At 46.6% G+C, this 16,525-nt stretch overlaps 1 protein-coding gene across 1 annotated transcript in view; it reads right to left on the minus strand.

The window, feature by feature from the left end:
- WDPCP (WD repeat containing planar cell polarity effector) overlaps window positions 1-16,525 on the minus strand; it is a 326,846-nt gene that overhangs the window by 120,800 nt on the left and 189,521 nt on the right. The window contains exons 11-12 of the mRNA XM_060257471.1: window positions 15,008-15,196; window positions 8,694-8,817 (exon numbers count right to left, since the gene is read on the minus strand). Of these exons, the coding sequence (XP_060113454.1) occupies window positions 8,694-8,817; window positions 15,008-15,196 (313 nt within the window). The remainder of the gene's footprint in view (window positions 1-8,693; window positions 8,818-15,007; window positions 15,197-16,525) is intronic.

The raw sequence follows: 16,525 nt of genomic DNA on the forward strand, positions 1-16,525 counted from the left end.
GGGGCTGCTCTGCCTTGCTCCACGGCCCGATTGCTAGCAGGCCACGGACTGGTACCGGTCCACGGCCCAGTGGTTGGGGACCCCTGCTATAGAGGATGTTTATTAACACCTTTAAAAATGTGTTGGTGGAAAGTGGCAGCAAGCTGGTGGAAAGTGGCACCGAGTTATAGCGACCCCATAGGGTCTTCAAGGCAAGACTCGTACAGAGGGGGTTTGCTGTTGCCTAGCTCCGCGTTGCAACCCTGGACTTCCCTGGTGCTCTCCCATTCAAGTACTATCCAGGGCTGACCCTGATTAGCTTCTAAGATCTGATAAGGTTGGGATAACCTGGGCAATACAGGCAGCTTTCAAAATGCCACTGTTGAATCTTTCTCTGGAAAGTTACGTTCCGCGCTAACACCTGTAGCTGTCCTAATATCCCACATCAGCCTGATCTCATCAGAGCTCAGAAGCTAAGCAGGGTCAGTACTTGGATGGGAGACCATCAAGGAAGACGGGGACTAGGGTTGGCAGGTCCCGTTCACGAAATATCTGGGGACTTTGGGGGCGGAGCTAGGAGACTTTGGGGGTGGAGTCAGGAGCAAGGTTAAAAGAAGCATCACTGAACTTCAAAGGGAGTTCTGGGCGTCATATTTAAAGAGACTGCACAACTTTTAAATGCCTTTCCTCCATTGAAAATACCAAAGGAAGAAGAAGAAGAAGAAGAAGAAGAAGATATTGGATTTATATCCCGCCCTCCACTCCGAAGAGTCTCAGAGCGGCTCACAATCTCCTTTCCCTTCCTCCCCCACAACAGACACCCTGTGAGGTAGATGAAGATATTGGATTCATATTCCGCCCTCCACTCCGAAGAGTCTCAGAGTGGCTCACAATCTCCTTTCCCTTCCTCCCCCACAACAGACACCCTGTGAGGAAGATGAAGATATTGGATTTATATCCCGCCCTCCACTCCGAAGAGTCTCAGAGCGGCTCACAATCTCCTTTACCTTCCTCCCCCACAACAGACACCCTGTGAAGAAGATGAAGATATTGGATTTATATCCCGCCCTCCACTCCGAAGAGTCTCAGAGCGGCTCACAATCTCCTTTACCTTCCTCCCCCACAACAGACACCCTGTGAGGAAGATGAAGATATTGGATTTATATCCCGCCCTCCACTCCGAAGAGTCTCAGAGCGGCTCACAATCTCCTTTCCCTTCCTCCCCCACAACAGACACCCTGTGAGGTGGGTGGGGCTGAGAGGGCTCTCCCAGCAGCTGCCCTTTCAAGGACAACCTCTGCCAGGGCTATGGCTGACCCAAGGCCATTCCAGCAGGTGCAAGTGGAGGAGTGGGGAATCTAACCCGGTTCTCCCAGATAAGAGTCCGCACACTTCACCACTACACCAAACTGGCTTCTTTTGGGCCTCATAAAATTAGACCCTCTGGACCAATCTTTTTGAGAGTGTTTTGAGGAGAGGCACCGGATGCTATGCTGCCAATTGCAGCGTAGTAACAACAGATACATAAGTAGAGGTGTGCAAAAAAAATTTTTTTTTTCCCAATTTGGGTCTGTTGTACCGGAAAAATATTGGTATTCCCAAGTATCAGTATCATCACTGAATTAGTATTCAGGTAAATATTTGGGAAACTTGAATTTATATGGCACAATTATACCCTATGAGCACCATCCCCATAAAGTATAGTGGAGAACTGCACTCACTGGGTTGGGGCACTGTTGCAGTATGACATGGTGAATGAACTAGAGACATTTAAATTTTAAACTTAAACTTTAAGCTTCTCCAGTTCACTCCCCAAGTCATGCTGCTGTGACGGCATGACTTGGTGAGTGGACTGAAAGCGTTTAAAGAGACCGCAGTCTCTTTCAATGCCTTCTAGCTGCGCCCGAATAAAAGCCAAATAATATCCCATTTCATTCATGCATGGCTACTTCGGTAGCCGAATCAGATTTCTGCTACATTTATTCTTTGCTCTTATGACTACAAATTGGAGCAATAATAGTTCAACAACATAGCAGCAGTAAGGAGTAATAATGTTAATGACAATAAACAAACAAACAAACAAATAAACTGAGCTTTACATGGCAAGCTATATTTTTGCTTTCGTTGGCAATGCACAGTCCACTGTATGTGAGAAGACGCAATGCAAAAGAAGAAAAAGAGGAGGATTTTTTTTAAAAAAACAAAATAAACAGGATTAGCAAAGAAATATGAATATGAGAGAAAAGTTTTAATGCCATTTTGGAACAGTTCTAGATCTTTTAAGTACACAACTTGCCCTCCCGAAGGGATATGTATAAACCAGTAAAATACAAGACATTTGTTTTGTCTCCTCTGGTTTTAGTAGAATCACTGGCTTTTAAATATGGGTTGTCTCTATAACATAAGACGATACAGAAATCAGGCTTTTTTTAAAAAAAAAAGTGCACTGACAAAATGTTCAACATACCTAGGACAACAATCATTGATACCAGGCAGAGAGTACTTTTGTCTATGAAGGGTTGTTTCAACACTGAAGACAGGCCTTATCTTCTGGAACCTTCCCCCTCCCTTTCATGTATGTGGAATGTTACTGTGACTATGAAAAGACTGTGGGGGGGGGGGGAACCCAGACAAGCATACTTTGAATGGCGGTGGCAGTGGAAAGTGTTGTTAAGTTATGGTGATCTGTAGGGTGGGAGGAGAAGAGGAAGAAGAGATTGGATTTATACCCTGCCCTTCACTCAGAGTCTCAAAGCGGCTTACAACAGGGGTGTCAAACATGCAGTTTGGGGGGCCGAATCAGGCTCCCGGAGGGCTCCTATCAGGCCCCCGAGCAATTGGCTGTCATCTGCTTTCTTCTTCCTATATCGTGCTTCCTTCTGCATAACAGTTTGCTTTGCCAGGCTTGCTCAATTGCACAGGAGCTACAGAGCAAAACCTCTATTTTCTCCATTGGCTGAGGCTCCTCCCTCGGGGAGGAAGGGAGAGCTTGCTTTGCCAGGCTCTCTCAATCGCACAGCAGAGCTACTGAGCCAAGCCTCTCTTCCTTCTATTGACTGAGGTTCCTCCCCCACCCACATCACTCCCTGGGGAAGGAAGGAAAGAGCCAGAGCTTCCTTTGCCCAGTTCCCCGGATCCCATGGGAGAGATACAAAGAGAGCACCTTTAAGACCAATGAGTGCTAACATTTTAAGCATGGTTTAAAAGTTTTTTAAAAAATATATTTGTGTTTGTCTGTGTCCTTTATAAAATTTACATCTCTGCTACCTAATCTTAAATAGGCACAAGTATGGCCCGGCCCGAAATGGTTCAGTCCAACCAGACTAGGCCCGGCCCAACAAGGTCTCTTTTATGTCAGATCCGGCCCACATAACAAATGAGTACGACACCCCTTGCTTACAATCTCCTTTCCCTTTCTGTCTCCACAGCAGACACCCTTTGAGGGAGGTGAGAGAGCCCCGAGAAAACTGGGACTGAGCCAAGGTCACCCAACTGGCTACACGTGGAGAAGAAGCGGGGAATCAAACCTGATTCTCTGGATTAGAGTTCACCACTCTGCAACCACTACACCACAGCTGGCTTTCTCTGATTTGCAACGGCCTGCTCTTGTGCAGCAGAGCTGGACTTCCTTGGTGGTCTCCCACCCAAAGACTAACCAGGGCGGACCCTGCTTCACTTCTGAGATTTCATGAGATTGGCCCAGCCTGGGCCGCTCAGGTCAGGGCGCGCTTTGAATAAGATGCCCCAAATACAGTTACGCGGTACATTAAGCAGTTTATTTTCATATGCTGAGAAATATGACAAGAATGATTTAGGACTGCTTGAGTGAAGAGCAATGATGAGTCACTTCATTCCAGAAAGAAAAAAAAAATCGTGACCCAAACTGCACCCCTTCCATTCCTCTGTTCGAATGAAACATTGTAAGTGACACGTGAGAGCACTTAAGTAGGGGTGTCCTGCTCAATTGTTACGAGGGCCAGATTTGACACGAATAAGACCTTGTCGGGCTGCGTTGGGCCGTGTCGAGCTGGGCCGTGTGTGTACCTATTTAAGATCAGGTAGCAGAGATATAAACTTTATAAGGGACACGGACAAACATGGCTAAAGTTTTTTGTAAACTTAAAATAAAACATGCTTAAAGCATTGGGTCACTGAGGTCAATGGGTAAAAATAAAGTGACCATCCCTGGGCCGAGAGAGGTCAAACTTAAAAACACCAGAACACGGGCCTTTTCAGCCGCAGCTCCGGCACTGTGGAACCAGCTTCCGGAGGAAGTGCGGGCCCTGCGGAACCTCGACCAGTTCCGCAGGGCCTGCAAGACCGCCCTTTTCAGACAAGCCTATGCTGATATCGACTGCTGAGTTGCTAAGAATAAAGAACCGCCATCTATAATACGATCACGGAACTATCTAAACTGGCAGAACCAGCGCCAAACAATTTTCTTGCTGCCAGATATATTTAATGTAATTTGAACTATGTATCCTAACTTAATTAACTGGTTTTTATGTTTAATTTTTTTTTAATTGTTAAATTTAAAGTTTTATCTATTTATGTTAATCGTGTGAAATGTTGTTAGCCGCCCTGAGCCGCCTAGGCGGGGAGGGCGGGATATAAATAAAATCTATTATTATTATTATTATTATTATTATTATTATTATTATTATTATTATTATTATTATTATTATTATTATTAACACTTGTTGGTCTTAAAGCTGCTTTCTTTGTATTTCTCTCCCAGGGGATCCTGGGAACTGGGCAAAGGAAGTCCTGCCTCTTTCCCAGAGGACCAGGAGGGGAAGGAGCCTCAACCAATGGAGAAAATGGAAGGTTCTGTTCACTTACCGTGAAGTCTTCCTTCTCTGTGGTCCCAGAGTGGTCCATTCCTGACTCCTGGGATCATAGCTCCTCCTCTCCGGCTGCAGGGCTGACAAACTTGAACCCAAAGGGGAGGAGCTTATCCCTTGGCTTCCAGTCAGTCTTCAAGCCGTCACACCTCTCTATACCAACCTACATTACGGGAGAGAAAACAGAGAAACGCTTTCCCGCCCTGGCGTTCCATCCTTAAAACCCCAACTATCCTCGTTTCCGTCCTACTCTACCAACAGTAAGAAAGGATGGAACAGGACCCAGACCAGATACGGAAGCTGAGGTAAACCAACGAAAAAGGGTGGGTAGGAATGGACCACTCTGGGACCACAGAGAAGGAAGACTTCACGGTAAGTGAACAGAATCTTCCATTCTCCAGTGGTCCCAGGAGTGGTCCATTCCTGACTCCTGGGACGTAAAAAAGCCATGTCCCAGGGTGGGTCTCCTCAGCTTCCCACCTAGACGGCGTGCTGAAGGACTCTTCTGCCAAAAACGGCGTCAGCCGACGCTACTGTCAATTCTGTAGTGCCTAGTAAAGGAACGAACTGACTTCCAAGTAGCTGCCTTACACACCATCTCCAAAGATGGAAAAGACCTGTATGTGGCCGAAGTAGCCGTGCTCCTTAGAGAATGGGCTGTAGCCCCCTGAGGAGGTTCCAAACCCTTTGCATCCCAGAGCCAAGCTCATCAAACCTCTACTAGGAGCACCTAAGGCTCTGCCTTTAAAGAGCTCGTTTTTATGAGCACCTTCTGAAAACTGGCACATCTGTAAAAGCTGAGTATTGGCCTGGGGTAAGATTCCCTCTCAGCCTCCTATTTCACATCATGTGTAGAGACTTCAGCTCCTGGGAGGAAGGGCCCGATACCAAAAACGCAATAAAAGGGTTGTAAGCCTTCCAAAAAGAAACTCGGAAAATGCGTCGATTGTAGGAATTAGAAGTCTGAGCATTTTCCATGTATTTTATGACGCCATAGGGGTCATTTTGTAGGAAAAGAGGTGCTGGAGCTCATTAGCACAACTAATTTGCATATGCCACACACACCCAACATCACCGGAAGGTGGACTCAATTATATCAGCTCAGCAACTACCTTAAAACGCTTCTTGAATCATAACTGTCATAATAAAACCTTAGTCCCATCCAGTGTTCCCTCCTACCTGAGTTAGCGTGGGCTAGCTCACAGTTTTTTAGCCTCCAACTCACACATTTTTGTCTTAGCTCAGGAAAAATGGCTGCAAAGCACAATAGTTTTTGCAGTAGCTCACAACTTTAATGCCAGTAGCTCGCAACTTTAATGCCAGTAGCTCGCAACTTTAATGCCATTAGCTCACAACTTTAATACCAGTAGCTCACAACTTTAATACCAGTAGCTCGCAACTTTAATACCAGTAGCTCACAACTTTAATACCAGTAGCTCACAACTTTAATACCAGTAGCTCACAACTTTAATGCCAGTAGCTCACAAAGTAGAATTTTTGCTCAAAAAGACTCTGCAGCTTAGAGGGAACATTGGTCCCATCATACTTTTAAAATTACTTTCTCCTCTGTGGCCACAATGGCATGAGGAAGATTTCCACCTGTCTGCTTTAGATGTTTTGGTTCTTTTCCCAATTTTTTTTTTTGGGGGGGGGGGGAATATTAGAAAGTTTGTCAAATCTTAAGAGTTTAGCAAAGTTCTCACAGGGGGTTTGAACAACGGAGCCCAAAAGCAAGTTGGGGGGCGTGGGGTAAGAAAGAAAGAGCACAATAAAATTTAGAGGTTGTGAGCCCTAAATGAGGCCTGGCTGCTTAACAGAACACAAGAACGCATGAGGCCCCCTTACAGTGAATTGATCCTTCAGTAGAACACAGCAGTAGACAAGTGGCACCTTTAAGACAAACTAAGTTTTATTCAGAATGTAAGCTTCTGTGTGCTCTAAGCAGACTTCGTCGGACAAAAATGGAACGGCAAGCGGTTCTTAATATAAGCGGGCAGCGAGTTAAAACTTATATTAAGTACTGCTGCTTGCCATTCCGTTTTTGTCTGATGAAGTCTGCTTAGAGCACACGGAAGCTTACGTTCTGAATAAAACTTAGTTGGTCTTAAAGGTGCCGCTTGTCTACTGCTTTGTTCCATTGCTTCAGAGTCCAGGGGTGGGGAACCTCCGTCCCGTGGGCCGTATGCGGCCCTCGAGGTCACTTGGTGTGGCCCTCGAGGACTGCTGGGCTGAACTGAGCCATGTGGCAGCCTCTCTGGGGCCTGGCGGGCCAGCGAGGATCGTGGGGCCCAGCCGCGCCGTGCAGCAGCCTCCCCAGGGCCAGGCAGGGATCACAGGGCCCAAATGTACTGTGCGGCAGCCTCCCTGGGGCCTGGCCGGCCAGCCGGCCGGCCAGAATTGCTGCAGGGCCTGGAAAAGTTACTGTCACAGTTCAGTTTGCACGTGATTATCCCAGAGGGTGTGGCCTAATATGCTAATGAGTGTGTGACCTAATATGCTAATATTAGGGGATGTGGTCTAATATGCTACTGAGTTCCTGCTGGGCTTTTTCTACAAAAAAGTTCTGGACCTCTGCATTTGCCTAGGACAGCGGGCCGTGTGTGTGTGTGTGTGTGCCAGATTAGGCTCTCCCCACATGACTTCAAATAGAAAAAACAATTATTTGCATTAATTTTGCTGGCCTGAATCATTCCCCCTCGGCGGAGCACTGTTTTTTAAGTTGATAATTTTTATGGCCCGCGAATGATGTTATAAACATCCATTCGGCCCTTGGCGGAAAAAAAGGTTCCACACCCCTGTTTCAGAACAACACGGCTGCCCACTTGGATCAATCCATGAGTGCCATTGTCTACTCAGACTGGTAGCGGCTCTCCAGAGTCTCAGGTAGAGATCTTCCACACCACCTCCTACCTGATCATTTCAACGGGAGATGCTGGAGATTGAAAGTGAGATCTTCTTCATGCCAAGCAGATGCTCCGCCACTGAGTCACACCCTTCCCTAGCAAGGAACACCTGAAGAGCCAGTTTGGTGTAGTGGTGAAGCGTGCGGACTCTTATCTGGGAGAATTGGGTTTGATCCCCCACTCTTCCACTTGCACCTGCTGGAATGGCCTTGGGTCAGCCAGAGCTCTCTTATCTGGGAGAACCGGGTTTGATTCCCCACTCCTCCCCTTGCAGCTGCTGGAATGGCCTTGGGTCAGCCAGAGCTCTCTTATCTGGGAGAACCGGGTTTGATTCCCCACTCCTCCACTTGTAGCTGCTGGCATGGCCTTGGGTCAGCCTGAGTTCTCTTATCTGGGAGAACTGGGTTTGATTCCCCAATCCTCCACTTGCAGCTGCTGGAATGGCCTTGGATCAGCCATAGCTCTGGCAGAGCTGTCCTTGAAAGGGCAGCCTCTGGGAGAGCTCTCTCAGCCTCACCCACCTCACAGGGTGTGTGTTCGTAGGGGAAGAAGATAAAGGAGATTGTAAACCGCTCTGGGATTCAGAGCGAAGGGTGGAATATAAAATTCAATATCTTCCTCTTCTACACGGAATTGGACCACCAGTTCATCAAAGTCAGTATCGTCTGCTCGGCAGCAGGACTGGAATGTTTTGATTATTTCACCTAAACTCAGCGCATCGCTCAGTTCTCTTGAGAAACTGAACCGAAAACCAACTCTTTGAAGTGAGCTGACAGGGGAGCTCAAAATTATTCTCTATCCCGATGTCAAGAAGGAACTAACAGCTAAACAAACAGTGTCAGGACACGCATAGTTTTCCAAGGTGGTCCTTTAAAGAAAAAAACATGTTAACCGTGACACAAAGCGTCAAGTTATTGAGACGAACAATTAATTAGAACTTTCAAAACAACCTCGAGACGTCATTCACCTCAGCAGATGGTGGAAGAACCTTCGTGCGTATCTGCTGATGGGATCCCTGTATCCCAACACCGTCGTCTCCGAGAGAGGTCTTGTCGGCGCATAAAAGGCTCCAAGGCTCGCCTCTAGCTGTGCTGCAGAGTTCAAACAAAGCGGGGGTTGAAACAAAGCGGGACAGAGCTTACAAGAAGCTGGTCGTGTTTGCAATCTGTCAGGTTTCTTAAAACCCAGACGAAGTGCGAACTTATCACTGGGAAGGTGAACTTAAAAGTTGACACGGAGCATAAAAGCAGTCCTTAACTTGCAAACAGCCCTTTCTACTAACCCATCTTCCACTATAGTTTAACGTATTCTTTTTTTTCCCTAATGGCAAACTAGAACGATGTTTATTATGTGTGTTACATGTTTAAATTAAATCTCTGCGAAACGAATGCCTTAATTTTAAACCCGGAGCTAACATGACAACAGGCTCTTACTTTTGGCACGGCACACCTAATGACATAGACATCGATCTGCTATTCTGACTTATACTGCCCCCTTTTTGATGCAGCCCAGTTAACATAAACTAACAATCGCCAGACCCCAAATTGTGATTCTCTTCATCTGCCAACAAACAGTTCCATGATTTTGCATACTAATTCACTGCCCACTTTCTCTATATTTAGGACTCTTTGCCGTTCCATCCTATCGTCTGATGAAGGTCTGCTTAGAGCACACGAAAGCTTACATTCTGAATAAAACTTTGTTGGTCTTAAAGGTGTTACTTGACTCCTACTTTGTCCAGTCGTTTCTACAATTATTGCAAGCAAAAAAGGGATTGGGGGGGGGGAAGCTGCCAGAAGATAAAATACATAATCTATTCTCTTCATAATTATTTGCATGTGGGAAGACTGACTCAGTGTGACGTGGTTTGAATGAGCAATGAGCAATTTCCCATTTGAAGGGCTTTTTCTTGGTGTTTTTAAAAATCGGTTCTTATGTTGTGCCACTGGTCACCAGGTGAAGAGCCCTGCACAGACTGGATCCTAGAAGGGATTTCTGGTGCCGGTCCAAGGAGCATTGAAAACTATGGGAGCATTTTGCTTCTCTCAGAATAACTCTGATACACTGCAGGAAACTGAACACTAAACTAGGACTCCCCAATGTAATGCCCGTGTCGTGGGCGACACGACACCTGCTGACACCTTTTGCAGCGCCCAACAACAGGTAAACTGCAGATCTGATTGGCTGTGCATATGGTGGCAGCATAAGGATCTGCGCTATGTTACTCAGTGGAGTCAAACTCACGTTATGAGGGCTGGATCTGACATAAATGAGAAGAAGAAGACTGCAGATTTATACTTCGCCCTTTGCTCTGAATCAGAGTCTCAGAGCGGCTTACAATCTCCTATATCTTCTGGATATAACTGGAGAGCCAGTTTGGTGTAGTGGTTAAGTGTGCGGACTCTTATCTGGGAGAACCGGGTTTGATTCCCCACTCCTCCACTTGCACCTGCTGGAATGGCCTTGGGTCAGCCATAGCTCTGGCAGAGGTTGTCCTTGAAAGGGCAGCTGCTGTGAGAGCCCTCTCCAGCCCCACCCACCTCACAGGGTGTCTGTTGTGGGGGAGGAAGGTAAAGGAGATTGTAAGCCGCTCTGAGACTCTTCGGAGTGGAGGGCGGGATATAAATCCAATATCTTCTTCTTCTATATCTTCTCCCCCCACAACAGACACCCTGTGAGGTGGGTGGGGCTGAGAGAGCTCTCACAGCAGCTGCCCTTTCAAGGACAGCCCTGCCAGAGCTATGGCTGACCCAAGGCCATTCCAGCAGCTGCAAGTGGAGGAGTGGGGAATCAAACCCGGTTCTCTCAGGTAAGAGTCTGCATAACAAGAGAACTTGTTGGGCCGGGCCATCTGTGTCATAAAATGTAATGGCAGGTAGTGGACATCTAAACTTATAAGGGACACGCATAAACATGATTAATTTTTTTTAAAACTTAAAACATGCTAAGCAGATCAGCACTCTTGCAATATTTTGTTTATTTAACTGTTTCTGATAACCGACACCTCTTGCTCTGAATTATTGCATCACAATCTGGAGACAGTGTCTGTGCTGCAGCAATCTTGAGTATGCTGTTCAGGTGTGGTTCAGGTATGTGTCTGTAAGTTGCAAACCAACGTTTGATTTATTAACGTTCATTACAGAAATCTCATGCATTGTGCCTAAGACCTGGAGCAAAACATGAAACGGCTGGGCATTGTGAGCTTTTGTACATAATTTGCTTCATGTGCTGGTCAACCAGTGGAGAAAAGAGAGGCTTTGCTCTGTAGCTCCTGTGTGATAGAGCAAGCCTGGCAAAGCAAGTTGTAATGCAGAAGGAAACAAGATAGAGAGAAGGAAGCAGATGGCTGTTAGATGTTTGTGGGCCTGATAAAAACCCTCTGGGGACCAGACCCGACCCTTGGGCCGTATGTTTGACACCCCTGGTTTTACTGAAGTTAAACTGTGGCAGGCATTTTGCGGTTGACTCCATCTCCTGCAGCAGCCATTTTGTTGCCATGCCCACCATGCTGTGTCAGAATTCCAAATGTGCTTGCAAACTCAAAAAGCTTGGGGACTCCTGTACTAAACTAATAGTGTCTACAGGAGTCTATGTTTGTTCTGTCCAGAAGTGTTTCTGCTCTAAGCACTTGCTGTTCAGAAATATTTTTAATATATTAATTCAGGGCTTTTTTTGTAGCAGGAAGAAGAAGACTGCAGATATATACCCCACCATTATCTCTGAATCAGAGTCTCAGAGCAGCTTACAATCTCGTTTATCACCTTCCCCCACAACAGACACCTTGTGAGGTAGACAGGGCAGAGAGAGACAGAGAGCCAATTTGGTGTAGTGGTTAAGTGTGTGGACTCTTATCTCGGAGAACCGAGTTCGATTTCCCACTCCTCCACATGCACCTGCTGGAATGGCCTTGGGTCAGTCATAGCTCTGGCAGAGGTTGTCCTTGAAAGGGCAGCTGCTGTGAGAGTCCTCTCAGCCCCACCCACCTCACAGGGTGTCTGTTGTGGGGGAAGAAGACAAAGGAGATTGTGAGTCGCTCTGAGACTCGGAGTGGAGGGCGGGATATCAATCCAATTTCTTCTTCTTCTTCTGAGAGGGCTCTTACAGCAGCTTCCCTTTCAAGGACAACTCCTGCGATAGCTATGGCTGACCCAAGGCCATTCCAGCAGGTGCAAGTGGAGGAGTGGGGAATCAAACCCAGTTCTCCCAGATAAGAGTCTGCGCACTTAAGCACTACACCAAACTGGCTCTCTTTGCATTAGGCTACACACCCCTGATGTAACCAATCCCCCAAGAGCTTACAAGTAGGCCCTGTACTAAGAGCCCTGCAAGCTCTTGTGGGATTGGCTACATCACAGGGGTGTGGTCTAATATGCAAAGGAGCCCTCTCCAGCCCCACTCACCTCACAGGGTGTCTGTTGTGGGGGAGGAAGGTAAAGGAGATTGTGAGCCGCTCTGAGACTCTTCCCAGTGGAGGGCAGGATATAAATCCAATATCTTCATCTACCTCACAGGGTGTCTGTTGTGGGGGAGGAAGGTAAAGGAGATTGTGAGCCGCTCTGAGACTCTTCGGAGTGGAGGACGGGATATAAATCCAATATCATCTTCTTCTTGCTACAAAAAAAGCCCTGTATTAATTTAAGAGTTTCCCAAGTCTACAGCTGCAGCCCCTGGAAGAACAAATTTTGTGAGCATAGGGGGACTCATCAATTGCCTGAAAGGACCCCTTTTCGTTTGCCAAGTCACAACCTGTGGGCTTTAAGTGATCCAAAGATGGAGACAATGATGTGTTGTGTTTTGGTAAAGGGCTAATCTTATTATATGATTCCTTGGATTAAGAAAACACCGTCGACGCTGTTCACGTCCATTTCAGACTTTTCCTGTCTTTAGCAATAATTGCCTTCTAGTTCTAAGTAGGGCTACATTTTATTTAATTAACAACGAATTAATAATTCAGCACTGTGAGCACAGGCAACTAGCTAGTAAATTAGGTTTTACATTATCTGGAATCTAGATGGCAAGATAAGTTGAACTTCCAAGGTGTTTTCTTGTAAACGCATCTGCCAATTTTGATTAAAATTTCACAAGCCACGCTCTCTGGTAACTGCCATCTCCCTTACATCATCTTTCACACTCCCGAAACGTTTTGGCCTACGCGGAATACGAGTGAGAACTAGCCGTTCCAGATTCATTAAATAGCCCGGCTTGATGCTGATGGCAGAAATGAAGATGTCAGAGATAGCCATCGGATCATTGCCAAGGAAAAAAACTCTCCGGGCTCTTCTAATAATAATGTACGATTTCTTTTTACCATGACAGCTCTGTTAGAATAGAATAAATCTCGGAAGACATGAAACACTTGCTTATTGTGAAACAGCATTATCCGGACTGCACGTGGGGAGAAACATACACAATATCCGTTTATTTTTTAAAAAACATTTCACACGAAAACCTCCCCCTTTCACCATTCTTCCGCTTTCCTGCTGGGTATTTTCAGACATTTCCAAGGGCGAGGTTTTTGACCTCAATCCCTCGTCTCTTGGTACAGGAGAGGTTATGGAAATCAGCCTGTTCTCTCGCTCTCTAGTGCTGGGTTGGCCTCAGACTGATCGCCTGGGGGCAGGTTTGTAAAACAAACTATTTTTCTTAAGATCCATCGTTCGCCATACCCTCCAGTGCACGTCTTTCTCGCCGCAAAAGGGGAGTTCGGTGCCTAGTTTGGTACTTCTGTGCTGAGACGTAGCATGCAGCCTTCCTGTTTAATTCCACCTCCCCCCACCCCAAATCTAAATCCTGGAAACAGCTCAAATTCTAACATAACAGCCACTATTCGATGCAGAGCCATCCCACCAGGATTGAGCAAAGATAAACCCGAGACCTGAATTGATCCGTTGATGTCGGGAGGTTTCAGAAGTCACTGGAGGCACCTGGGAAGATCCAGGCGGGATGGGGGAAAGGGACTGAGGGCATACAGCAGGAAGCTTGTCAAGATGGCAATCACTGTGTTCCCCCGCCCCTGCTCCCCCAATTGCCATTAAATAATCCCAAACCTCTTACAGTTTTGAAAGGAGTCACTCAGAATGAGATGGTCGATTCAATGACACACATCTAACCAGGGCTTTTTTTGTAGCAGAAACTCCTTTGCATATTAGGCCACCCCCCCTCCCAGATGTAAGCCAATCCTCCAGGAGCTTAGAAAGCTCTTAGTACAGGGCCTTCTGTAAGCTCCAATAGGATTGGCTACATCGGGAGGGGCTGGCCTAATATGCAAAGTAGCTCCTGCTACAAAAAAAGCCTTACATCCAACCACCGATACTTTAAAAAACAAAATCACATTAATGTCCCATGTGTTAAACACATTATTGCTGTGTTAATCTAAATGATATGTTAGCATCCATTCCCTTTAGGCCAGGGGTGCCGGACTTATTTGTTATGAGGGCCAGGTGTAACATAAATTAGACCTTGTTGGGGCGGTCATATGTGTCATAAAATGTAATGTCAGGTAGCAGAGATATAAACTTTATAAAGGATACAGACAAATACAATAACATTAAAAAAAATCATATTTAAAACATTAGCACTTGTTGGTCTTAGCGGTGCTTTCTTTGTCTCTCTCCCGTAAGATCCAGCGAACTGGGCAAAGGAAGCTCTGGCTCTTTCCTTCCTTCCCCAGGAAACCAGGAGGGGGAGGAGCCTCAGCCAACAGAAGGAAGAGAGGCTTGGCTCAATAGCTCTGCTGTGCAACTGAGAGAGCCTGGCAAAGTAAGCTCTCCCTCCCCCCCCCTTCTTCCCCAAGGGAGGAGCCTCAGCCAATGGAAAAAAAAATAGAGGCTTTGCTCTGTAGCTTCTGTGCGATTGAGCAAGCCTTGCAAAGCAAGCTGTGACTCAGAAGGAAGCAGATGACAGCCAGTTGCTCGGGGGCCTGATAGGAGCTTAAACTCTTGGAGGGCTGGCTACATCAGCGGGGTGTGGCCTAATATGCAAAGGAGCTCCTGACAGTTTTATGAGTTTTATGTATTTTTAGGTATTTTATGTATTTTATTATATAATTATTAACGTATTTTAAACTGATCCTTGTTAGCTTTTTGTGTTGTGAGCCGCCCTGAGCCCACCTCGGTGGGGTAGGGCGGGATATAAATCGAATAAAATAAATAAATAAATTCCACCCGTGAGTATAAGGAAATACGTGTAAGGTTTTGCATTTTACAGGTCATTAATTGACAGGGTCACCTTAGGTTGGAAGCGACTGGATGGTACATAATGCGCGCGCACATCCAAACCAACCTTCTCTCTCAGGTGTCAGCTTCTGTCTGAGAAGATGGTTCACTATGGCACTGAGGCTCGCATAGCACTGATGGCCCATGGTGTCCCAGTTCATGCCACTCAGGATATTAATGGCTTCATACAACTCATCTTGACGAATGTACTCCTGGATGATTTCCGCAAGGCCAAGGCGACCTCTCGGGAAAACGCCTGTCACGGGGATAAAACAAAGTAGCATAGAATTACAGTTTCAACACGTTTCAACCAAGTTAAAGTTCATGCAAATAGAATTTGGGCTTTTCCACTGAGGATTTTGGACTTTTCCACTCTCCCCGCTCTCTGTCATTTCTAGCCCCCATACTGCTTTGGTGTCTTCCCTGATGCAACTCTGTATCTTTAACCCTTAATCTGGGTGTCTTGCTTTTAACCCCCTAATAGAAGAGCCCCGTGGCGCAGAGTGGTAAAGCTGCAGTAGGAGCCCTCTGCTCACGACCTGAGTTCGATCCCGGCAGAAGCTGGGTTTTCGGATAGCTGGCTCGAGGTTGACTCAGCCTCCCATCCTTCTGAGGTCGGTAAAATGACCCCCCAGCTTGCTGGGGGGGGGAAGTGTAGATGACTGGGGAAGGCAATGGCAAACCACCCCGTAAAAAGTCTGCAGTGGAAACGTCATGATGCGACGTCACCCCAGAGTTGAAAACGACTGGTGCTTGCACAGGGGACTCCCTTGACCTTTATTTTTTTAGCAGTGCTGCTTGTTTTTGACAGCATTCTGGGATGGTGACTGTTGGGTGCCAAATGATCATGCTCTATTCCAGGCGTGGCCCAACTGTGGCTCTCTCCCACATATTATGTGTGGCTCCTGAAGCCCCCACTGCCCCGTCGGCTGGCTTGGAGAAAGCATTTGTCTCTTTGAATCGTTTCTCTAAGCCAAGCCAGTCAGCGGCTTGGTGAGTGCATTTAAAGTTGCTTTCTTTCCGCCTCTCTCTACTCTCCCCTTCCTTCCTTATGGCTCTCAAACATCTGATGTTCAAGTCTCGTGGCTCTCAAACATCAGATGTTTTGCTGTGTGGCTCTTATGTTAAGTAAGTTTGGCCACCCCTATTGACCTAGGATGGTACATGAACATATGAACATATGACGCAGCCTTATACTGAATCACACTGTTGGTCCATCAAAGTCAGTATTGTCTTCTCAGACTGGCAGCGGCTCTCCAGGGTCTGAAGCTGAGGTTTTTCACGCCTATTTGCCTGGACCCTTTTTTGGAGATGCTGGGGATTGAACCTGGGACCTTCTGCTTCCCAAGCAGATGCTCTACCACTGAGCCACAGCCCCATTCATGGCTCTCCAGGGTCTCAAGCTGATGTTATTCATGCCTACTTGCCTGGACCCTTTTTTGGAGATGCCAGGGATTGAACCTGGGACCTTCTGCTTCCCAAGCAGATGCTCTACCACTGAGCCACCGTCCCTCCCCCAATTTATGGGTAGTAATTTAACGTTTTGTAAGTATATCTATCTCTTGTTAAAGATTGTTTTATTGAA

Source organism: Heteronotia binoei, chromosome 1 (genome assembly GCF_032191835.1).
Source record: "Heteronotia binoei isolate CCM8104 ecotype False Entrance Well chromosome 1, APGP_CSIRO_Hbin_v1, whole genome shotgun sequence".
Classification (NCBI taxonomy): Eukaryota; Metazoa; Chordata; class Lepidosauria; order Squamata; family Gekkonidae; genus Heteronotia; species Heteronotia binoei.